Genomic DNA, 25,258 nt, shown 5'->3' on the forward strand with positions numbered 1-25,258 from the left:
ACAAGAAGTGGAGGCCCAAATGGACGAGCAGGTTGAGGAATCCTTGCAGGGGGCCAGAATAAGATATGCGGAAGCCCTGGAGCGTCTTCGCTTATTGGACTACAGAGCATACACCCAGCGCACGCACTCGAGGCTGACACAGCAGACCCCTTACTGGCACGGCTGATTGCCCCCCCAGCCTGCCCTACTCCCATCCTGAATAATATGAAATACAGTGGTTCTGTCGGGTATGAACAGACAATTTCTTTGTTTTTTGTTATGAATGAATCAAAAAGAAGGAACCTAAGTACATTATTTCTAATAGAAGAAAATTCTAAGAGTAATCACATTAACGGGACCACATAAAGCAGACAACAATGTACAAATCACAATAACATCAGATTTGCAGGGTGGTAAAACGTTCTTTTATATATAAATTGCCTCAGTTATATCTACACCCATAACATTCTTTTTTTGCAAAGTATGGCTGCCAAAGTTATAAAAATTAAAGTGAATTGGTGAATCAGTGACAAGGTGACCAAGGTGACAAAATTGGTGTACAATATATACAAAGTGAATACAAAAGTTTTTATGTACAAGATAAAAGTCGGCCAGTATTTGAAAGAGCACAATGACACAGTTTCCCGGGAATTTCCGATTCTATAGGAAAACGAGTCTTGAACTGGTCCTAGGTACTGTCGACGTTTCGACCCTATATATGCGATCTTAAATCGTCATGCGGGTCTTCATCTGGACTTAAATATTGGCAGTGGCAACCTACAAAAGCAAGTAAGGCACGTGTCAAGGGCTGTTCTTAAATAGTCACAAGCGTATGGTCCCGAATAAGCCAGAAATGGCCATGACTCACCTAGCCATAGGTCTAGGATGACCCAGTGTTCAAATTTTGTGGATCCGGTATATTCATCCAACGGAGTGTCTAAAAATTAATTCAAAGTAAAGGTAAATGGATGACGTATAATCATCAACCCATCACCAATGATTCTAGAGCTCAATCCACAATTCTTGGATTTACATTTTCATTGTACACGCATCACAGCGTGGTGGAAATTTTATAAATGGTAGCATAATTCAAAGGTTACTTTGGAGCTTTTATCAGAATCGGGAAGTGCGTATCGATACAAATATTAAAAACCAAATTATACGGATGAAATTAGCAATTTAATGCAATTCAATTCAAACAGGGGACCACTCATGGAATTGGTCCGGAAAAAGAATTGCGCAACACACTCGGTTGCGAGACAACACCAAAAGGGAGCCAACTGTGACAGGCTCATTCCTTAGGTTTCAAATTTAAGCCAAAAAATAGTTATCACTGCGTAGGTAAGGACAGTTCGCTCACCTGAGGACTGACTTGTAAGAGAAAATACTTAATGGAGCGAAAACCGTCAATTCAATCTGAAGCAGGAGCCCCATCCTGGTTATTAATACTGCACAACATGGACAAGTCCAGACCCAAATGGAGATAAACTTGGCGTTCCGGGCCCATTACGAGGCACTCTATGGAGCGCATCCAACGCCAGGCGCAGATGCTGTGACGGAATTTCTGACACAGGCAAACCTCTCAGTGCTCACTGCAGCTGAAATCCACGACTTAAAAGCCCCGATTACTTCAGCCGAGATTAGAGTAGCTATTAAGTCCTTAGCCCATGGAAAGACCCCTGGCTCTGACGGACTGCCCATCAAATTTTACTCCACCTTTTCGCCGCAATTGATCCCCAGACTACTACAACTCTATACGGCATCACTCGCGGAAGGGAGGCTGCCCCCTACCACTCGGGAGGCGATCGTCACATCCCTCTTGAAACCAGATAAAGATCCCTTAGATATGTCATCCTACCGGCCATTATCGATCCTTAACACAGAATATAAAATTCTCAGTAAGCTCCTTGCTAACCGCCTTCTCCCACTCCTGTCGCCGATGATCCACACAGATCAATGCGGGTTTGTCCCACGACGGAGTACATCGCTGAATCTTCGGCTTTTTCATGCCATCTTGCATGCGTTCGGGCTCTGACCGGCGGGAGCAGGGTGTTTATCCTTAGATATATCGCAGGCCTTCGATACTCTCAGTTGGTCTTATATGCTGGAAGTGTTGGCAAAGATGGGCGTCCCCCCAGAACTATGTGACTGGATTCAGTTGCTCTACACCGCCCCTACGGCCCGGGCGAAGACAGGCTTGATTATCTCTTCTGCCTACCCCATCTTTCGGGGCACACGCCAGGGTTGTCCATTACCTCCTATTTTGTTTGTTCTGGCACTAGAACCGTTGGCCCAAAACCTTAGGCGGGCCATGGTCCCTCATGGCATTCAGATGGAAGGGGTCCTGCATTCAGTCTCGCTTTACGCAGGCCGACATGGGGGAAGTGGCAGATCTCTTTCTTCGATTCGGGGAGATATCCGGTTTGCACTTCAATGCTTCTAAATCCATAGCCTACTCCTTCAGTGGAGCATTAGCGGCCCCGGAGCTCTGCACGGGCCCTTGTCCTTAAGGGTGGCACCAGTCACGTTTAGGTACTTGGGGGTTAATATCTATCGATCCGTGCCAGATGTCATAGCAGGCAATCTAGTACATACAATATCTTCCATACGTTCCCCAATTGCATTTTGGAATACATTACCTCTTACCGTCGCGGGACGACTAGCGATATCTAAAATGGTGATGCTGCCTCGCTTACTCTACCATTTTGTCAACATTCCAGTGATATACCCCGCTTGGATTTTTCGAGAGTTGGATGCGCTGCTGATCTCGCTGGTCTGGGGCCCGGGGAGGCATAGGGTGTCGCTAGCTAAGTTACGGCTACCGAGTGGTGCCGGTGGTATGGGAGCACCCGACTTTAGGGCATACTGTATTGCAGGTCAGCTGCAGTGGTTGGCCTATTGGCTGGCTGGGAAAAACCTGTTTGAAATCGGGTACACCCCGGCCCAATTAGCACGTGGTACATTGCAGTCGTTGTTGTGTCCTGGTGCCCCTAGGCTATTAGACCCCCGGCCCTCCTGAAAATAGCGCTTCATTACTGGAGAAGGGCATGTAAATATGCTAAAATCCATATGCTTCCAATATACCACTGTGTGGCCTTCCCACGAGGCGGGGAGTGCCAGACAAGTACGGCCTTGGACGCAACAAGGAGTGGAAACAATAAGTGCCTTCTTTCAGGAAGGCGATCTGATGTCCCACAAGGACTTTGTGAGGGCAAATATGGTACCTGATACCCAGTTTCTGCTACATGCGGCGATCTCCCGGTATATACGGGCACAATGGCGGGAAACGCCGCTGGAACCCTCGACATTTCACCTCCTGCGCTCCCTCCACATAATGGGACATGGACGCTACCTGGTCCGTTGGCTGTACCGGGGCCTTGTAGAGCACACCCAGATCTCCTTGGCTCCTCTCCGGTTGCGGTGGGAAACAGATTTGTCCCGAGCATTTAGTGATAGAGAGTGGGCCTATATACTGGAATACCCTAAGAAAGTGTCCCGCAATTGTAGATTGAAAACTATTCAGTTGTTTGTCCTCCATAGGGCTTACCTTACACCCCATACACTAAGCAAGATGTACACCACTGCAGTGGCGGCCTGTCCGCGGTGTCCGGCACAGGATGCCGATTTGATGCATATGATGTGGCTCTGTCCGGCGCTGCGGGAATACTGGGGTAGGATAACGCATGTCTTAAATATAATTACTGAACACCCCTCCTGGGAAACAGCAGAGGCTTGCCTATTGGGTCTTCTGCGGCTCCCTCTTAAAGCGAAACTGTTGCGTCGTTTTGCCAATCTGGCAATAATGCTGGCAAAGCGCCTGATAACCCAGCGGTGGAAATCTCGGGCCCCGCCGCGTGTGGAGGTCTGGGGGGAGGAGGTGTTGAGATGGTCGGTGGCGGAGCGAGAAGCGCTGCACCGGGAAGAGAGTCGAGGGCTGCGGAAGTGTCCTATATCCCTAGAATGGGCACACCTGATTGAGCTGTTTAAGGGTGAGGTGGAGGAGAGTGAGGAGGCTACAGTGCACAGTCCCCAGAATCCCCCAGCATGAGACAGGGTACATGCCGGCGGATGTGTCTGGTAATGGCTGGAACCAGTCCCCTGGTACTGAGTGTTGAAATTTCCCGAATGACTGAAGCCCCTTCCTGGGGGGCGGTGATACACGCCTTCCCCCCCTGTTACACTTGTCCTTAAATCATCAAGGTCCCCCCTCTGACCGCTCTGCTCGACCTCCATCCTTCCCCTACCGCACGCCTGAGGTGTGGTTTCCGTCCCCTCCTTTCCCCCTCCCGAGAGAGATGATCTGCGACCCTCAGACTGGAATTCGTGGATCATTTGGGTTCACTGGGTGGGTTAGGGTGTGTTGGGGAGTTGGGGGGTTGTTAGGGAGGCATTGCCCCCATAGATACAGAATCTTGAAGGTCGGGAATGTAGCACATAGCTATCGTCGGATACATAGTAATGTGCTTGACTGATGTACTTCCACGCTCTCGTATGTCATATTCAGTGTGCATCGACAACTATGTGGCATCATTTTTAGGATTGCACAAGATGCCTGTGTTGTATCCTTAGACCTATGTATAATTACTGTGTTTAATACAGATTGTAACGCATTGCTCCTTCCTATGCAAAAATTGAATAAAACTTTGTTTAAAAAACAAAATGTCACTTATGTCGACATTTATGTTTATTCTTTGCTACACTGTTAGACTTATATTAAAATTGTATGTAGGTGAGCTAAAATGTTATTTACTGGTGTCTCTCTACTACAGTATTAAAAATAGCAGGGCAGAGCAATAAACCCTACTTCTCGGTCTGGCTGAGGGCTTCTGTCACTCCTTTCCATGATATTACCCCCTGGGATTCGGGACATCGGGGACACGGGGCATGATGAGTGCGTCTGATGTGCGTGAATGGGAATTTTCATGAGTCAGCGGCATGCCTGGTGGGTGGGGCGGGCGGCGGGAGTTTTTACGGGGAGTGGGGGGGGGGGGGGGTGTTGGGTGACCATGCTATGAAGAATCCTGATGAGGCGCTATTCATGATGGGGAACGCTGTGTTAGATACTACGTTAAGCACGGGGAGGGAGGTGGGGTGATGGAAGAGCGTACATGTTGTCTCCTGGCAAGTGGAACTCATACTGTATGGGGTTGATAGGCCTTAAGACTGTAAGAAGTGGGGTTAGCTGCACTGGATTTTGTTTGCATCTTTTGATACTTTGTACTGCCCCCCGGGCTGTTTAACATGTCTTCTTTTTAAAAACTAATAAAAAGGTTGTTTAAAAAAAATAAAATAAACCCTTCTTCTTTGTTCAAGCAACGTTTCAGTGCTCGAATACTGCTCCTGTTGGGTCAGATGTCCTCATAGGTATCTCACATGAAGTATTGTGAAATAATCCCTACTTCACATGTCATGTTCACCATTCTCAGAAAGAGGATGGGGGGGGCTTAGGCCTCTCTCCTTGAAGAGGCCTCACAGTATGCTATTGGTGAGGCTGTAGTCACTGTAATTGTAGCCTGCGCTATGAAACAGGCCATGCCCTTGCTACCAAGCCACACTCACAGCTGACTGGGTGTGGGAAGTGGGAGTGCATAGGCCTTGAGACTGTGAACCACATGCCCAACTCCAAAGCATCTCCCGCCTCGCTAGCTGTACCACTATAAGAGTGGTAGTGAATCTGTGGATGGTCGGGTTCCATAATTCTGTGCAGTCTGTGTTGCATCCTGTCTGAAAATTCTTCCTGGACCTGATATCCTGCTGCAAGTGTTACTGACTACCACTTCAAATATAGCTGAGGTGTGAACTTTTACATAAAAAATTATATTTTCAAATGTTTCACTTTAGCACGTTAGATTATAACACTGCATTGAAGTGTCTTTATTTGAAATAGTGTACCACACAATTTCCGCCTTGACAGTTTTAATATCGACTCAAGAGGCAAGTCAGTTGTCTTGTATTTCACATGGAGAAACATTAGGGCCTATTAAACCATTCACTTAAGAGATTGTTGTGCAAGTGAATTATTTGAATGTGCTCAAAGATCCTATGAACACGTGCAGTTCCAATCCTGGATGGCTATCACTGATAAAAATGTATTAGTGATTGGATGAATGAATTAATGAAATTTTGTTAGGCGCACAGATACTTCAGAAAGAAATGTCCTGGAGCAGGAAGAGGGGGTAGGATAACTCAAGAGGCAAGTCAGTTGTCTAGTACCACCTATGCGAGGCCCTTATTGTTGTTATTGATAAAGTAACATTCTGATCTTTTATACCATATACTAGAAAAGTTTTTGGGCAGTGCACATCTCAAACTGAATTTTTTAAAGTGCTCTCAAATGTGATGATCCCAAAAATTAGGTAAAGGGACGTAAAGTAATTGCCCAGGGTCATGCAGCGTGGACAAGCTGGGAAGCTGTGATTTTAACCGCAGTCTCTGGGTCAGGGCTCCGCAACCAGTGTTTGCACTGGATCCAACAAAGGCTTCTGACTGGCCTGGGCATGTTTTGCAAGTCCATTCTAAATATCCTTTTTATTTTTATAAGATGGGGCAGCGACAGAAACACCCCTTTTCATAGAATAGTTACACCTTGAGCAGAAACAGTGTAAGCTTCCCAACTTAAGAGGACTGCTACAGCAGCTATTCCGAATCAGTATCCTGAAGGGCCTGCTGCTGTCAGTTTGAGACATGCTGTTTGCGTTGATTCTTTGGGGTTCCATGTTTTCAGAGGTAGCTCTTAAATTGTAAATCATTGTTATTTGGAGCAGCCCATCCACAGCCTAAGTAACTATGCTCTAGACGGGCACACAGGTAACAAGCTTGTCAAAAAGGTTCTGAATGTGTAATCTCTTTAGGCACTGTGCAATCCCTGGCTTGGTGCGGCACCTGTTCAAAATGTTGAGGGCCGCCAGTGATGCTAAGAAACCAATAAGTAGTAATCAGCCTGCCTGAGGCTGGAGCACTGGCCCAACAGTCTCCCCCCCTCTCCCCCCCCCCAGCACCATTGAACACATCTGTTCAGTTTTCTTCATTTGGAAGAGTTCAGGGGTGTGACTTCTTTCTGGATCCACCACCCGAGCCCAGAAAGAAGACTACATAATTAATGACTTCTCATTCTTGTTACTGTATTTCTCTTTCTGCTACATAATCTCTCCCTTCCCTCATCCATGTGTCTCATTAGTTAAGTAACTGATTTTTCATATGTATGCTGTCACTCTTGATATCTCACTCACTACTAACAATGCCTTAACTTGACGTCTAGATAATCTGACAGATGCTGTATGTATTACATGACCCTATCTACAGTATTTTTGTTTGAAAGGCTAATCAGTCAAATAAACTATGATAGTAAACTAGTATTAGTTTAGTCCAACCAAGATCCCTTTGACCCCCCACACTCTCTTAAATGCCCAGTTAACCCAGAGCCGGGATGGACTCATACCTGCATTCACCGCTGACATCCTTAGTTCTTTTAGGTTCATCTCCTGCCTGTTATCATAGAAATGAAGACTTTTGATGGGACATTCTGGGACCTGCAGCCGAAGTCACCATTTGCCTGTCATCTAATTCTTACCCAACCAATCCCAAGGCACATTACTGTCAAGCTGTTCAGATCTCTGTGAACAAATGCTAAACAGGAGGAAAGAAAAGATACAGTAATAGGCTGAAACACAAATGTCTACAAACGGTTCTATTAAAAGGGTTACCCCGCTAAGCCATTTCAATAGATGAGCCTGGGAAATAAGGTTCAATCCTTGCCATATATGGTTTTCTTATTTTCATTGAACCAACCAATTTCTCTTCCAAATAAGAGAGAGAGAAAGAGTATGTGTGTGTCTGTAGGTCAGTCTGTCTCTCCCACCTCCCCTCAGGTAGGGGAGGCAAGGTGAAGCACAACTCTCACTCCCCGCCATCTTGCAGATGGGGGACCCAGCCAACCAGAGTGAGGCTTATGCCCCCTCCCACTGGAGGGTGGCATAATAGGGGGTGTACCCACCCCAAGGAGGGGACCCATTGAACCCGACCTGTACCTACCTGTAACGCCCCTAAATCTAGTATTTAGGGGCAACCCCGAACCTTGCCTCCTCAGACCAGAAGAAGAAGTACCGAAGAGCCGTGCTGAAGAAGTAGAGGAGGACACCAACTGACTTGGCCCCAGCCCTACCGGCCTGTCCTGACCTCGACCGACGACAGCAAAATCCCAGTATATCCTGCAGCCAGCAGCCCCCAAGAACCGAGAAGACCTGCCCTGCCTTCCCAAACCAGACTTTGTCTCCCGAGAGCACAGGATTTGCTCACCCACTGACTCTAGCCAAATCTGCGAGTATGCACCCGAAGCCAACGGCCCGAGTTCAAGTGGCCCACCACCACGAGGATGTCTCCCTGACAATCCTGACCTGGGATCTGGTGATCCCCGACCTGCCTCAAGTCTCCAACCAACGCCTGCAGCCCCTTTCTGGAGGATCCCTCTGACCGCTACCGGAGCCGGTAAGAGAAACCCGATGCCAAAAGACACCCCTGCACCCACAGTCCCACAGCCTTGGGTGGCCCATCCGACAATGTCCCGGCATCCCAAGACATCCCAACTTACCTCTCGAGCCGGTGGTCCCCTCCAGAAGATCTTCGACCCAGAGCCTGCAGTGTTTGTTGCAACCGGTAGAATCCCTGTTGAAATCAACAGGGCACCCGACGGCAACACAGCACCCTGCACCCGGCCGCCCCCGTGCCGCTGTGGGTGCACCTTGTGTGCTAAATTGGATCCCCCTTTGCCCTGAGCCTAACACCAGGAGCTTTGCTCCCACAACCTAGTGGCCTGCTTGTAAGCAGCCACCAACCAGAGGCCCCCTATCCTCCATTGGATAACATTGGGCCTCAGCACTCTGCACCCAGCTGCCCTAATGCCGCTGAGGGTGCTTTGAGAGTGCATCCTCGACCCTGGGGATTCCTGGTTTTAACCCCAGAAACCCAGCTCCTACAACCAAGTACTTACCTGTAAATCGATAACTTCATTTCCTCACATAGGATTGCATTGACTGCTTTTCTGTGAAAAATCTTCTAAGTGTGGAGTTGGTTTGTATGAAAACCCTAAGAAACTGAACATGTGTAAAAACTGGATTGCTTACCTTTTGTCTAGGAAATGTCCCAGTGTAATATCTAGGCATATCACACTGAGTAGCAAAAGTAACTTAAAAAGTAATCCAAGAAGTAACATACAAAGTAATTTACAAAGTAACTGAAAAGTAATTTGTACTGTTGAATTACCTGTAAATCAACCAACTGTATTGAACCTGCATTCAACTGTAAATTACTGCATAAATATTGCAAAGTATTATTATACTTACCTGTACCAGGCGTGGCTTGGTTCTAGAAAATAAAATGTAACTAAATAATATTTTTATACAAACAAAATTGGTCTGAGTTCAGTCTTTGAGTGTGTGACATCATTTCTTTCCAGAGTGTGTACAATAAATGCTCAACACTACCCTCTGATAAAGCCTTACTGCTCGCCCACACTACCACAAATCGAGAGTAAGGTATTATTTACTTTTACTTCTGCCTACCTTTGGGGTTCCACTGGACTCCGTGCACAATATACCTTACTTTGGTATAGTATATACAGAGCCAGCTTACTACAGTAGAGCTATTAGCCTTTGAGAAAAATCATTTGCAGATGGAAGTATGAAAAGGGAAGATTGTAGGTAACTTTTTTTTATATGTGCTGATACTTTGTGCTCTGCTGACAATCTGGGGCAGAGGGCTACATCTGCTTTAGAGGCAGTGGAGAGCTTTGCTGTTCGTTCTGCTCTCAAATTTAGTTGGACTATATTGACAATATATGTAATTGCAGTAGTAATGTGGATGAGATTACTGATTTCCCACTTAAGGTTACAGATTAGCCTTTTCGTTACATGAGGATGTTATTTATGGAGGTAAAAGTAAGAAAGATTGTACAAGTCTGCTGAAACCAGCCAATGTGCTTACTGGTCAAGTTGTTTTCTCTTAGATGAACAGGCTGATACGGCTACTTTGTGAATATTTCATGTGTGCCGGTCCTCAGTTTGGAAAAGTTGTGTTGCAAGTTGGATCCACTAGTATTGCAGCTTTTTTTTAATACTAGAGTTCAACGGGTAGCGTTGATGTCTCTCAGGCTGCAGGTTGAGGACCTGGTTTAACATTGAATGAATCACTATCAGACCGCACAATTGCAACATGAGATAAAATGGGTGAAGAGAGGGAGATGGAGACCTGTTAACTGCACTTCTGAAGAGACTGATTGCCCCAACTTGAATGTTGTAATTGCATTTATATAGCGCTTACTACCCTTGATGAGGTGTTGACGCGCGTATTGCCGAGCAGCACATTACTCTGGAACCCAAATGGGGTTAGTGGTAAATTAGTATAGTGAGATATCAAATTAATCTTAGCGGTGGATATGTTAGTCTGTTTTTTGGATTGAAAAACATAGTGGGGGGATAGAAGAGGGAAGGGTTTGCCTTTAGATAGCGTTTGCTCCCCTGATGAGGTGTTGAAGCGCTTTTCATGACTAGCACGCTGCTCTGGAACCCAAAAAGGATTAGTGGTGATTTAGTCTAGGGAAATTGCATTGAGTCGGGATGGGTTAGAAAGGCATTACCAACCTCCCTCTCACAAACGTTTGGAGAGCAGCATACTGGAGGAGAAGAGAGTGGACCAGGCTAGAATCACATTATGGGGCAAGCTTGGGTTGTATTTAAAGGGGCATTCAAAAGCTCCCACTTACTGCCCTGGAATGAAAATCGTGGGTAGCAGATTTCTAGGTTACATGGATTCCCGGTTATAATGGGTAATGTCAGATGGTATGTTTTTTTATTATAGGTTGGAATGGCAGCCATAGTGCAAAAGATGTTGGAAGCTTTCCCCTAAAAAAACTGACAAAAATATATTTATGACCACTGTACAAAATCTGAGCAATAAGCGAAAGTGGGGACTTCTGAGATGAATTTAGCACTGGGAGGGTGCAATGAAAGGTGAAACATGAAACAAACAGGAGCAGGACATTGGAGAACGACGTACCCATAGTGGACAGAAGAGAACCTGTATTCATACAAGAGATGTAGGCAGTAATGTACTCTAGCAAATGTTTATTGAAGAATCAGTGTCTATCTGATGCCCAGCAATGTTAAGAAGGGTTTGATTAAGGCAATGACATTTCAGGCTACCCAACAAAATGTATTAAAGTAATGTAAAGGGGGAAATGTGTAATTTATTGCCAAAAGGGTGATTGGGCAGAGGATGATTCTGCTGCGGGGGTGGGGGGGCATAGATTTCTACAAGGGGGAATGTTTGAAATTATAGTTTGTGCTGTTTGCACAAATCAATAGGGAGATTAAAAGAATAAAAACAGTTCCCTACTTTCTTATGCCATGCAAAATCATTCAGTACATGTACCAAAGTCTAGAGAATGACATGCTCCAAGTGCCCAGGTGAGAATGTGCTCACAATCCTCAAGTTAACTTTATTGATTAACATGCATTTTCTTTTGTTTGTTCCAACCTTTTAGGCTCTCTACAACTTCAGTACTGCCGTTGCTTGGGTCGCCTTCCGACGGAAAGATCTGAACTTAATTCTTGAAGAAGTTGGCAGGCTCCTTCGTTCTAATGCATTCAATCCAGCTTTGAGGCTGAATGACGACCTAGAGGGGAACCAAACACAGCTGTCCTTTGGAAAGAGGAAAACCATGTATGTGCAGAGAAGTATAACTGGTCTATTATTCTCCCAGATGTGGCACTGTGGTTTGTAATTGGTTAGTGAAAAGAAGTGCAAACAGTTAAAGGCAAGTCTGGGTATGTACACACACTTTTCTTTGCTAAGAATGGCAAAACAAAGCTTATCGTTTGCCGGTGGCTACAAGATGTGAATTGACAAATGAGCCTGCATTCAATAAATTCATTTAAGGCTGATGGCTCTTCATTTTTCTAGGCAAGGTTTATTTTTGGTACAGCCAAAGACTCCTATGATCGTATTACCTAATGGACATCTCTCTAGATTGCCCCATAGGCTTACCTACTTTTTAGGTTTTGCCTGCATGCCTGTGCTTGTGAAATCTCTTGTATATATATCTTAAAAGGGGGCTCTGATCAGCTCCCAATCCCAACTTACTGTGTTAATTCGCTTTTGTGTGGAACTTTGTTTTTTTGTTAACTTCCCCTGGCTGCACACATTTACTATACTTCTAATAAGGCTATTCACACTGTGTAAGCCTCATTTAATGTCATGATAAGATCTCTTCCCACAGAAAAGGCAGACAGTTTCTAACAGTATGCTGGAATGTTTGCTTTTTATTACTTAGTTGTGTAAAGCAGATACTTTAGCCTTCGAACGTCTGTGGCATTTCCTATTCATACCTCAGTAACTTTCTTTGCACTTAGTAGGCATTCTCAGATTGATATTTTCAACGTAATCTATTTGGTGATTATGATCAAATTTTAAATGTTGTAATAAACATTGCAAGTTAAAAATAAAGTTAAAGTAAAATATACAGCCTTCCAATAGACATCACATGACTTCATAAAATAAAAGAACTATACAGGTGATGTGGTATGAGATCATAAAAAAGGAAGACAATTCAATTGTAACAAGAATATAAACTTTGTTGCCTGAGCAACCTAGTCAACACTTTCTCGTCTAAGGAGCTATGACGTGATAGAGAGACTAAAAACGTCATAGTCGGGCACTACCACTGGGGATGGTTAGCAAGGGTGAAAAACATGGCTGGAGCAGTTGCATTGATGATAAAGCAGTAGTTCACATTAATAACTCCTTCTTGCACTATTAGTTAATGTAACTTAAGACAACTCAATCATCAAATAATTTAGTTCCAATTTCCCATCAGTCTCAAAACATTCTAAGGAACTATAATTTGTTTTCCAATCTAGGTCATTATCATTATCCATGTTTATCAGTGGATGGGATGGAGTTGTATTCTTGTTTCTGTTGAGAATGTTGATGAAGGAAATATAGACTTGGTCAATAATATAAATCAAGAGAAGGGCAACGAAGATGACCAACACAGTGCCAAGAATCTTCTTTCCCCGATTTCTAAAAATACTTATCAACCAAGACCAAGTGCTCCATCCTACATTATCCATCCAATCATCAACTTTATGTATGATCTTAATACTTTTATACATTTGCTCATTCTGTTGATATATGCCTAAAGAGACGTGGGGTATAAAAGTACAACATTCTGAACTAATGATTGCTCAAACTCCAACTCTGGCAGCCAAGACAAAATAAAAAACATCCTATTCGGTAAAATTACAGTTCATTGCATTTCCAATTGGCAAGAAACGAATCTATGGGTAATTGCAGTCATTTGTTACCCTTTTAATACTTTGGCTAATCGTTGGATTTCATAGACAAACAACGCTATTCCATGTATTGTAAATAGGATTGCAAAGAATCAATCCTTCTGCAGACCTGCTGGCAGGTAGTGGGGCTGCTAAAAGCCCTGGAACATATTTTCTGATGTGGAAACTGACTATGTATAATATCCCATGGATTGGTCAATATTCTGTTATTAGGTGGAATTATTGTCCCTGCACATGTAAATTATCACATTGTTTGATCCAATCAAGCAGAATTGTACAACTCTTGGAATCCAAGGGTAGATGGGTACGTGTACAGATTGAAGAATGGCTCAAATGATGTTTGTACTGATCCAGAATTTGCAGAAACGTTTGGTCAATGTAGAGGGAGGGTTTCTCAAGAAGGTGGCTACATGCTCCATGTGGGTGATTGCTTTACGCCCACCGATATGTCCTTCTAGACCAGTAGCACAGTGAGCTGTTCAAGCAGGTTTGCAGCAAAGAGGTTGGACAGAGCCACCAAGGGATAAGGTAGCTATGAGGCTTACCACTACAGGAAATATAGGCTAAAGTCCTGGGCATCAGGATGTGCTGCATCACAGTGAAATATTCTGCGTAGTTAAGAGGCAGAAACAAGAGTACCTCAGAGTTTTGAAGCAAGAGCACTGCGATCAGCAGCAGTTTGCAAGTGCAGAACCTCCTCTGTTCACAGGACCAGCAACAGGGGTAGCTCAGTCAACAGGTCTTGAATCTTTTGGTTTTGTGGTCCACTTGCAGTGCGATGCATTGATCCAGGCAGGCAGTGGTTGTCTCTTCAAAAGCAGTGTTCATGGTGAACAGGATTTGGTAAGGACTTCCCCAATGGGGTTAGAAGAGTGTCAACGTTTCCTGATGAATCCTCACCTGCACCCAGTCGCCAGCTGCAGATCATGACAATCTCCAGTGGGGCAGGTGGGCAGTGGGGCTTGTACCTGGGTACAAAAGCTATTGAGACAGTAAATCAGTTGTTTTCAATACTGCAGGTTCACATCATCATTCAGCTGCCAATCAAGCAAAGCTGAAGACATCAGAGGAGTAGAAGAGAGTACCATTGGAGGACTCCTTATTATCTCATTGGGACTCAGTTTAACCTTTAGTTAGGAGGGGCTCGAACTGATCAAAGTGCCGTAAATAGTGTCAAACTACATAAGCCCTGTTCCGCTACAAATGTTAGAGGATTCATGGTTGTAATTGCAATGAAAAGTATTGTTTGATTATTAAATCCTTGCAAATTTCTGGGACTACAAACAACACAGAACATCTAAGGTGAACACTCTTTCTCTTGGCAATACAATGTAATAGGTTTAGAGTTATCAGGTAATCTCTATGCAGGTGCAGAAGGCAATTGCTGTTTCAGAGATGTGAATGCCTGTTCTGCCTCCTTGGACCAAGCCAAAGGTTAAGGGTTGCCTGTTTTTACAAAGATTTACATTGGTTTGATAATGTTGCCATAGCCTAAAACCCAGTGCCTCAGTAACCTGCCATCCTAAAAGAGTGCGTAATGCAGAGACAGCACCGGGTAGCTTACTGATGGCTTTGGTGTCCACTGACGGGTGTCATTCCTCTACCAATATGAATGACCTAAATATATAACACAGGGTAAAGTGAATTGTAATTTCTCTTTGGATGCTTTCTGCTCCATCTTAGCTAATACAGTGAACACTTACAGGGAATCAACTGTTTGTGGTTCCAATGAGCTAGGAGCAATCAATAACTTATCAACCTATTTAACCAATGTAGGTCCTTGTGGGTAGCCGAGGGTGTCCTTATCATTCTTCAGAGACTCAGAAAAGATTGAGGGGGCTCCATATTAGCTATGAAGGCGTGATCAGGTGATTTGGTCCCCGGAGAATATGAAAGTAGAATAATACTATCAGAGTAAACTGGGAAGGGAAAGACGGCAGAAACAAATCTGTGAACCATGTGGCAGTCACCAATATACATGACAGAGTACTAGCAGCATTGCTAATGACAAGAAAACCTAATAATATAATAGAAGTAGTAGCATGGAAATCTTGTACGAATCTATACGTTTTTCAACCAGACTATTCGATTGGTCAAACAGGAGTATTACAAATGTTTACAGTTGGCAACAACATCCATATTTCAGCAGAGTAGCAGTGATTGGGCAGATCACAGCCTCCACTTTGGGATGTAATGGGCATTCTGCAATTGTTGGGAGCTTTTTTGTATAGGATTTACCTTTATCGTCACTGATTCAAAAGTTAAGACACAACCAAAATCATTAGCATGTCCAGATCACAGACTAGAAGGAACTTGGTCAAGTACATCAGTTATTAGTTGAAATTAAGATTTGGCATTGTTAATGTCACATGAATCATTACTTTTCACAAAGACCCACCAAAACAGCATTTTGTTCTCAGTTGGTACACATAAATAGACACTATCAGTAGTACACAACACAGTGCTTTTCAATTTACAACAAGGATCCCTCCCTAGGAGGTTTTCGGGTGAGTTAAGGTTCTAGAGAAAAGCATTATTTTCACTGATGTGACCTAAAGAGACAGGTACAGGATCAGTAATGTAGTGAGGGACATGTGTGTTAAAAAATACCATCTGCATCAATTGTTTCACCTAAGAGAGATAGTGTTGTCAATGTAGACCTACCAACACCAGTATTAAGCCATGAGGTGGGTTTTCCAGTAATAACTCACTGCACATACAGTCCCTTCTGAGCAACAGGAATTAAATCATTAACAGAACAGTCACCTCCCTATCGGCTGTCCTAAAAGATAGGACATCGATTTTGTGAAATCTGGATAAACTTGGGTTGTTCTAGCTTATTGTGTGAACCCTGGTACAAACTAGGGCAGTCACACTCCCAGTGCCCCAATTTCCTGCAGTTTAAATATGATGAACCATGAGGTGAAGTAGAATGTTTCCTTCCTTGTCCATGGCTCCGTTCTCAACTCCTGCACCCTTGGCCACCTTGTTTGTTAACTCTATTCCTCCCTGGCTCTTCCCTCTGAATGATTGCTGGAATTTAAATTTGTAAAGACATTAGTTTGGATTCAGCAGACTCCTTCTTTCTTGCATAGCAACACAATCATTTGCAAAACTGAGAAAGCCATTTTGTTTGCCCTTTTCTGCCTGGACCTTGGTCAGCAGCAGCTAAGCAAAAGCAGCTTTAAGAGCTTCCTGAGCGTTTTCAGTTGCATTAGCTGTACCAGAATAGTGATTGAAAACATCTTCCAAATGATCCTCATAATCACCAGTGTTTTAACCTTTATAATTGGTAAACTTAATTCAGTCTGTTTTTATCGGTCATACTTCAATAACAGCTTCCTGACTAGGCCAATTATCTTTTTCTTTTTTCTTTTTTTTTTTTGTATTTTAAATAATCAATCTTTATTTCTCTTGGCATGATAATAAGAAACAATTGATCCACATCAGCCCGGTTAGGTTTCTAACATTCAAATACAGTCTGTAATTCTTAACTTTTGTGATTTTTCACGTATGTTAGGAAATTGTCATCTGATATTCACTACATTGGCAAGGGAACCAGAGAACATGGATGGTGACCTTTGTCCCTACCTCAAGGTCTAGGTACTCTCGCAAGGGCAGAAGGGCAGCTGGTTGAACTCTGGAAATTTCATTGGGATTGTAACTCTTGTCTTCGTTAACCGAAAGGGCATATAAGTAAGGTTATGGCACTTTTTCAAGCGCTCCCCCCATCATGCCACAGTCATTCTTAGTCTATCTCAAGAAATAGGCTACAAGCACAACCGCTCTGATGCGTGGCTTATGATTGGAAATTGATCGATATCACATTGGGAATGGTAAACATGATGTCTTCATGTCTGCTTCTTGTCTAGTCATCGCTCTCATCACATTTCCCCTTGCAGAAGTCCCCACATTCGCCTGAACTAGAATTGCTTGTGCCCCTGATGCCAAACCATTGATCAGATGGACTTCCTCCCTAGGTGCATTTTCCAGTACCCACCTTGCCCCCGCCCCAGCTGGTACGGGGATGTTTAAAATGTCTACCAGGTCCTCCTTCTTTTCTTCTATTGCTTCTGTATTCTCACTACTAATTTTGGGCAACATAAGGAGGAAGCGGGCACAATGCAAACACAAGCCTTATTGCTTGCCCTCAAGTGGATATTTTGGTATCTCACTCTCTCATAGGTGTCTTTCAATCCCCACACATTACATTCTTGGTTACGCTTCATAGCCTCCCCATTCAATTTTAAAAAGACTGCCCATTGTTCTGGACTTGATTTATACTTAGGATCTTTCAATCATTTCTTAAAAGTAGTGTTATATCGGACATCCTTGGCGTGGAATTCCCCCTCAAAGCTTTTGCCTTCACCCCTCCTGTTTTGCTGGATTGATTTTTGCTGGCATTATGGCTTTGTGCACTTTACCAATGCTTACCAGTGCTAAGTGCTTGTGCTCTCGCCCTAAAACATGGTAAGAGTGGCCTACACTTGATTGTCACATTTAATTTACTTGTATGTCCCTAGCAAATGGTACTACATATACCCAGGATCTATAAATTAAATACTACTAGCGGGCCTGCAGCACTCATTCTGCCACCCAAAGAATCAGCCTTTTGAAACCTGTCTCAGGCAGTCTATAGTGCACTTTTACACTGACATTTCGACGTGGCAAAATAAACTTTTTGCCAGGCCAAAATGTTCCTTTTAATACGTATATGTCACCCCTAGGGTAGACATTAAATGCCTTTAGGGCAGGGTGCATGGTAATTATAAAGTGGGTTTAAGTTTTACATGTCCTAGTTTTGAAAAACTTCTAAAGTTGTTTTTCACTACTGTAAGTTCTATCTCTCGCATGGACTAACACGGGGTTACATTCTTACATTTAATAACTGATAACTTTTAATTGAGAGCAGATACAGATATGGTGTTTCCACTCAAATGAATTGTAATGTTAAATCCTCTTTGCTGGTAAAGTCATATTTTTAAGTCACAATTCTGGGATTACCCAAGAATCTCTAGGAACCAAGGGTACTACGTAGTAAGAGGAATAGTGGTCCCTAAGCAATAGATGTAAATGCAATATTTAAAGAAACGTAATAGTTCCCAGCGATTGTTCCAATGACAATAAACAAAGAGTTTTTATTAAATAAAAAAAAAAAAAAATAGGGAGTATACCCCCGCCGGGATAGTTCGAGAACAAGTGTTGAAAAACAGAAAAAACAATAAACATAAAGGCAAAGAACAAGGTGTGATCGGTAATAATGTGAAAGATAAGGGTCACTTATTTCTGAAACAAAGCACTTCTGCACTAAAACAAAATGTTTATGCAAATTTCTAGTGGGTAAGAGTGTGGGTCTACGATGTTTCGATCCGTTAACAATTTGGGATCATCATCAGGACAACTAATAATTTGCCTGAGCCATAACTCAATAGTACAATCAGAATTTAACACCTGTTGATTTAAAGAAGGAGAGGGGAGAGAGAAGAAAGATGTTTTTAGGAAATTATTCATTTTGGTAAATTTTCAAGTCTCTTAATTATCAGAGCATAGCAATTCCCAGAGCATGCAGAACTTGAGAAGCATGTGAAGCTTGTCTCACTTACATAAGACTGGGAGGGTCATGTGGCTATTGCCTATGGAAGTGGTCCTTGTTCAGGAAGCCAATCATGCCGAAACAGTAATGACGTACACCTCCTTGCTGTATACAAAATGACCGCTGACCATGCCGAAATGATTAAGAGTAAAATGTGATTGCGCACAATGTTGTAGTGCGTAGGCGATACATTTGCACCTCCATGCTGTATTCAAATTGTGTTTAAAAAAGTCTGCTAACCTGACTATGGAAAAATCAATTAAAATGTTGAAAACCAGCAAAGCTGAGTTATATAGATGTATCTGTGAATGAAAGACCAAAAATAAGGGACTCTTGAAATTGGAGTGCAATACAAGGAAGAAGAACCAAAATATACCTACTGCAAGTCACAATGAGAAAGGCCTCTAATTAATCACCCATTTATTGAGGCTGGTTCCAGCCATAGTTCAATGAAGGATCATTGATGAGAGCCTAAAAAAGTAAATAATCAAATGATAATTGACAATTCCAATGAAAAGCCACTAAGACATATTTAACAATAGGAAAGAAAAGCTATTGAGGGATCTTTTTTGTACATGCATTATTATTGTATTTATTGTGAGCTATTTAATATCAGTGTTATCAATCTTTCAATGAGAATATCATTAAATTGCATTGATGTATTCTGTGGATTTATGAGAGGGTATGACAGATTGGATGAATGGAAAAGAGAGAAGTGTATTGTTGAGATGTATTTCAGATGTTTGGATAGTTTTCATATATTTCAACATTCTATATAAAAAATTGAATATCAAATAAAACAAATCTATTTTGCCATACCTTCCTGGTTAGTGTATTGCATGCCCTCCATGATGTGGGAGTCTATTATAGATCTAAACTTGGTGTGTTTTTTAAAATTGTAAGTTGCCTAAGATTTCACGATATTGGTTGTGGTGGCATGGTCTCTCCCATTGGTAGTGCAAAACAGCCCTTTGATATATGATCTGGATTGCTTCAAGAGAGTATGGTGCAGAATGTTTGATTTGGTATATCATCACTCATTCAGATGGCGCTGAACCTTTTGCCCTCAAGCAGTTGATAGCCTAACTTACTCTGTTCGGTGATTCGGTGCTCGAACCGCATTGGCTGCACTGTTGTACTGTGGCAACAACATTTTACGATTGTGTACCTTCCAAAAGGAAAAAGCAACAGAGCACGAGCCGTACGGTGTTTCCTGCACCTCTTCATATTAGTGCATTCAGATCTCCACTTGATAAGGAAAAAAAGAATAAGAGACAAGCGGATAATTTATACCTTTATTGTGGATCTAATAGACATTTTTTTAAAATGCTCTAACACACCCAATGAGACTTTTCCTGAGAATGACCAATGAAAGAACTAGAACACTTGAATCAGAAAAGCCCTCCTTTTCTCATCTTCACTGGTGTTAGACATTGGGGCCACAGGACTGTTTTGGCATTTGAGTTTGGTGAAAGGGTAGGGCTGCCATTCACACTGAAAAGGCACTTCAGACAAATTAGAGCAGTGGACGATTCCACCATTGCTTCCATTACCATCACACAGCATAATATTTCACTGAAGCTAACGTTCCAGGCCAGGGGAGATGGAGGAGTGGTCACACTAAGTTGTTACCTTTAGATTTATTAGACACTCTCCATATCCAGAATATCTTGGGACTGCCATGATTACGAAAACATAACCCCACAATTAAACTTTTTCTCATCTTCCTTACATCATCATAATGCAAAGCATCACGTCACGTCACCCACTTGAAGAGTGTTTACTGCTTCGGGCGAAATTAGTAAACTATAAGAGTAGGTTGCTACTGATTAGCATGAGTTTATGAATGAGTTTCATACATGTGCTTTGTCATTAAAAAACATGCCACCTCCGAGAATATTTTGAGGCTTGTTTGGGTATGGATTTATTCCTCCACCAAAGTCTACAACCAATCCCCTGTTCTGTTTTTTTTTTCCAAAGAAAGATGAGGATCTCAGCACCTGTATAGATTCTCAAGGCTGGACTGGCCGGACCGGGGTGTTTTCCCAGAAGGCTGGAAGGGTGGGGGGCAGTTTTTGTTACTGGGGTCCTCTTTTGTAACAGTGCAGCAGTTTTAAAAGCCCTGCAGAGTTCCTTGTGTATCAAACAGTTATCAGGCAATAATAAAAGTGCCAAGATAACACTGGTGATTAATGTACCTGCTTGAGAGAGATCAGAGTTTTGTCTTGTGGCAGTTTTGACTCATCTAAGGTAGCGCAGAACGATAATATGCCTGCTGCAAAGAGCGTGTACTGTGCAGTTCACAGAACAGTATTTTATGTGCATAGCTTAGTGGGTTACTGCTTTTGACACAGAGATCCTTTTGTTATTGTGCAGTTCATAAGTTACAATTGTAATCTAGGATAGAAAGTTATGTTTTTTGTCCCAGTCTTTCATTATCCTAATTTTGCTAAAAAGGGTTTGTTTGGGTAGAAATAAATTCTTATTAGTAAAGTCATCCCTAACCACTTGTGTTACGTTCTGAATCCTGAGTTTGTGCCTCCCCAGATCAATCACTCTTAAAAAAATAATACCAGAATGGATGACTCAAATCCTACACCTTGTAGTCCCCTTTGTCTTATGTAATATTTTCTATACTCTGATTTACACATGTATGATTCATTGTCTCTGTGTGCATTTGTGATGTAAAATGTAAGAGACCTTACAGTTGTACAAGAGGCACTATAAAACAAATTAAATGCATGTGAGAGAGGGGCTATGGGCAGGTGCGGGCACTGTTATAGGGTGATAGTGAGGGAATCATTGAAGAGCCCCAAAAAAGATTGCCGTATCCTGGTGCACTGTAAGGTCATCACTTACTATGCTTTAAAAGCTAATACTATTGAATCTATATAGACAAATATGTTGTAGAATGCACCAATGTTTCCCAAAATTTCCTGGGGAGAAGCCCACTATTAGTGGTCAAGCTTGCTTGCTGCGCTCATTCACTATGCACCATACAGGGGCTGGTCTGACAAATTTGCCAGGCTGCTTTAGGTTTCCCGTCCAGCTCTGTAGCTTATAGAGCTTCAAATCACATAACATGAAGAATAAATATTTTTTGGCCCTTATACCAGTACTCTTTGATCAGGCATGCCAGTAAGAGATTTTCTTTAGACTGGAACTAGGAGTAGCTTACCACCTGATTCTTGTACAAATTGGTGGTAAATGAAAGATGTCATTTAAGAACAAATCTAATCTTTCTGAGTACTGAGTAAGGCACCGGTGGCATTTCATTATTTTTTCAACAATTTTCTATGGGAATTCCTAGATATTTTCATTGTGGTTTGCATCAATGATATATCCTCATTTTCTCTGAAACTATGAAACAACATGTATGGCATGTACAGTTGGTATTGCAAAGGCTTTAGGAGAACCATCTGTATTTGTCTTCTGTACACCGTACACATGGATCCGGTCAGGGCATTTCAAAACTGTCCGTCTCCTCAAATACTTCAAGATGTACAAAACCTGCTAGGATTTGACAACTACTACAGACTTTTCAGTTTAGATTTTTTAAATAGGAACTCTAATTGTCACTTTATTGAGGGCTGGTTTCATTGAACTCCGATGGCAGAGAAAGAGTTCTAGGAAGAAAAGCAAAGTTTTACTTCTTTACTACATAAAGGTAGCAGAACAAAAGGGGTGACTGGGGTATCCCTGCTATGTGCGGCTCATTTAACAATAGATTCTTGCTTCCGGGGGTACTTGTAGTGCCTATATAATTAAAATACATCCAGGATGTGAATGGGGCTTAGCAGCAGCTGTCCTTGATTTGATATTTAGTCAAGTGTTCCATGGATGTGATCTAGTATTCTCTCTCTCCATAGCCTGGTCTGAGTATTTTTAAATTATCTTAATCTCGCTCTGAAGGGCCAAAATGATAATGGTGGCTAGTCTCTACACTTCTCCAATCGTTAGTAAGCAATACCTGGAAAATTAAGGGCCTGCTGTGTCTGGTTCAACTGGGGACAGTACAGTAGAAGCTGTACATGCTGCAAACACAGATGCTCTTTTTAAAGCATTTTGAAGCCTGCACAATATAGGACAGGATCACTGTATTCCAGCTAAGTGTCAACACTCCATAAAAGGACTTCTAATAAATGGTTCACCCCAAAGTTCCTGTAAAGAAAGCTTAACAAGGGGTGGCTAGATCCCTTGATGAAGTTATCTGGGATACCAAAAAATGTTTTTCATTTTTTAATCAAAAATGTCAATACCTGGCTTTATCGCAATCAACATTTTAACTATCCCTTCCCCAAAATTAGTGTTTTCCTCTTTCGTTTAAATCCCCAATGGCTGCTCAGACTAAGTTAGCCCCCACTCTGATGCTAAATATTTCTGTGACTCAGGCCCTGGAATATACTAGTGTCAACTCGATGCCAACAAGCTGCAGTCCTTGAGCTGAAGTGAAGTCAGCCATCATCTGATAATGATAATGATGTGTGGTTCTTGAAAAGCAAGAACAGGTCCAGAGCAAGGGTGAATGAGTGAGTCTAGAACAAACGGTGTCATAATTTGCTTGGTCCAAAGCTTCTCTCAGATCAGTGAATGTGCTGCCCACAGGACGTTCCATAAGCAGAAATACAACTTTTTGTTAAAACTCAAGACAACATTTTGATCTGTTTTTGGGTTCTCACCAACATTTCATAACTTGAAATGAAAGGCATGGACTTTTCCTAATTGCTGTAACGAGTAATTCCAAAAAACAGGTGTTTCGCTAGACCACCAATTTGGCTGTGTTTTTTATTCATCTACAACAAAATGAGTCAATGAACTGCTTTGTTTTCAAGACCATTCTTTTCACTGTAAACTTATTATGTAACTGTTGCTATTGTTTCTTTTGAGGAAGAAGAGTATTTTTATATTTAATCAGACTGTATATTTTGATACTGGAAATCTAGCAATAAGCGTCCTGCTATAAGAAGCATCATCAATCAGCGATCCCCAGCCCTTATCTCCCTGATGCCATCACCAAAAGAAAAGGCTGACTACTTATTTCAGCAACATCAGCTGCATCCAAACAGCACCCAAAGACCTATCGACAGCGACAAATGGCTGGAAATGTCATCAGATATGTTTGCATCGAGGTAAGTCACAATGCAGTTTTTGAGACATTCTAAAACACAAGAAAATCCTTGATTTGCAGAAAGAAATTTGAATTTAAAACCATAAGAATCATCAATTTGATGTACATGCATGATTCTGAAAATCTTGAGAAGAAATTCTCGGATCTGTATACAGATTTGGATCCTGATTTAATGTTGTATGTTAGAACATCATTGTGAAAAAAAATATTCTAGTACCACAATGTGATTTTGAGTTAGATGGTAATGGAAATGTATCCAGTTTCTGGAGGAAGTGCTAAATCTGGTAGAGAATCAAGAGGTGAAATTTTCTCCAACATATTATCCCTATGCTTGACGTAAATCAGCTCAGGGATTCTTCACCAGATCTAGCTTTTCCTGCAAAATTCAGTCATTTTTCCATTAACAAATGAGGCCTTTGATCAGAAACACAGGTTAAATTCTGGCTACGTAGACTGTTAAGATTAAGGCAAAAGGAAGTCTACAACTACACCCTACAATAGTGTGTGCCATGCTTACTCAGAACACGGAGGACCCGAAATACTAAGAGACCGGTCGCAAATTGAGCACTAACTTTCTGCAGCCTCTCTCTGGTTTTGCTTTGTAGCTTCTGTACTAACGGTCATATCACAACAATTCAGTTACAGGGTTGCATAATAGCCAGCCTATGAAAATTAATTAGGCAGGTCGCCATTTACGACCCCCCTTAACCCCCCCATCAATCACCCCTCCCCTCGAATTGCCTAAAAACACAGTGAAGGCAGCTTGCAAGGAACTGCAGGCCACCGTCTGAATGGTTCTCCAATTGCTTCCCTTGCTGCATCCCCTAAAAAAGTATTTATAAAAGATTCAAGGTTTATTAAAAAGAAAGAAAGCTTTTACTTGCTTGAGATTTACCGTTGACCCCAAAGAACATGGCTCGATTATTCCCTTTCAGGGACATTGTGGCATTACACACTAAATCGCATTACATGAGATTTGGTACACTCCAGTTTTATGACACGGTTTGAAGAAAGTGGATTTACACTTGCATATTTTCTGTGATCTTTGATGTTTGAAGGTGATTGCTGGCAGAATACCCTTTTACCTAACAGACTTCAGATCTTCTAATGCCAACTTGCGGGAACATGTTGTGAACTGAAAGAGTAGGGTGAGGCAGCACTAACTATGTACTAGGGTGTTAACATATCAAGTTGTTGTCCCATCACACTATG

At 42.4% G+C, this 25,258-nt stretch overlaps 1 protein-coding gene across 1 annotated transcript in view; it reads left to right on the top strand.

Annotated features, from left to right (window-relative positions):
- Window positions 1–25,258, top strand: part of PPP1R36 (protein phosphatase 1 regulatory subunit 36) — a 400,132-nt gene that overhangs the window by 328,775 nt on the left and 46,099 nt on the right. The window contains exons 9-10 of the mRNA XM_085628012.1: window positions 11,516–11,694; window positions 23,862–24,047. Of these exons, the coding sequence (XP_085484138.1) occupies window positions 11,516–11,694; window positions 23,862–24,047 (365 nt within the window). The remainder of the gene's footprint in view (window positions 1–11,515; window positions 11,695–23,861; window positions 24,048–25,258) is intronic.

This window comes from Triturus cristatus, chromosome 9 (assembly GCF_964204655.1).
Source record: "Triturus cristatus chromosome 9, aTriCri1.1, whole genome shotgun sequence".
Lineage (NCBI taxonomy): Eukaryota > Metazoa > Chordata > Amphibia > Caudata > Salamandridae > Triturus > Triturus cristatus.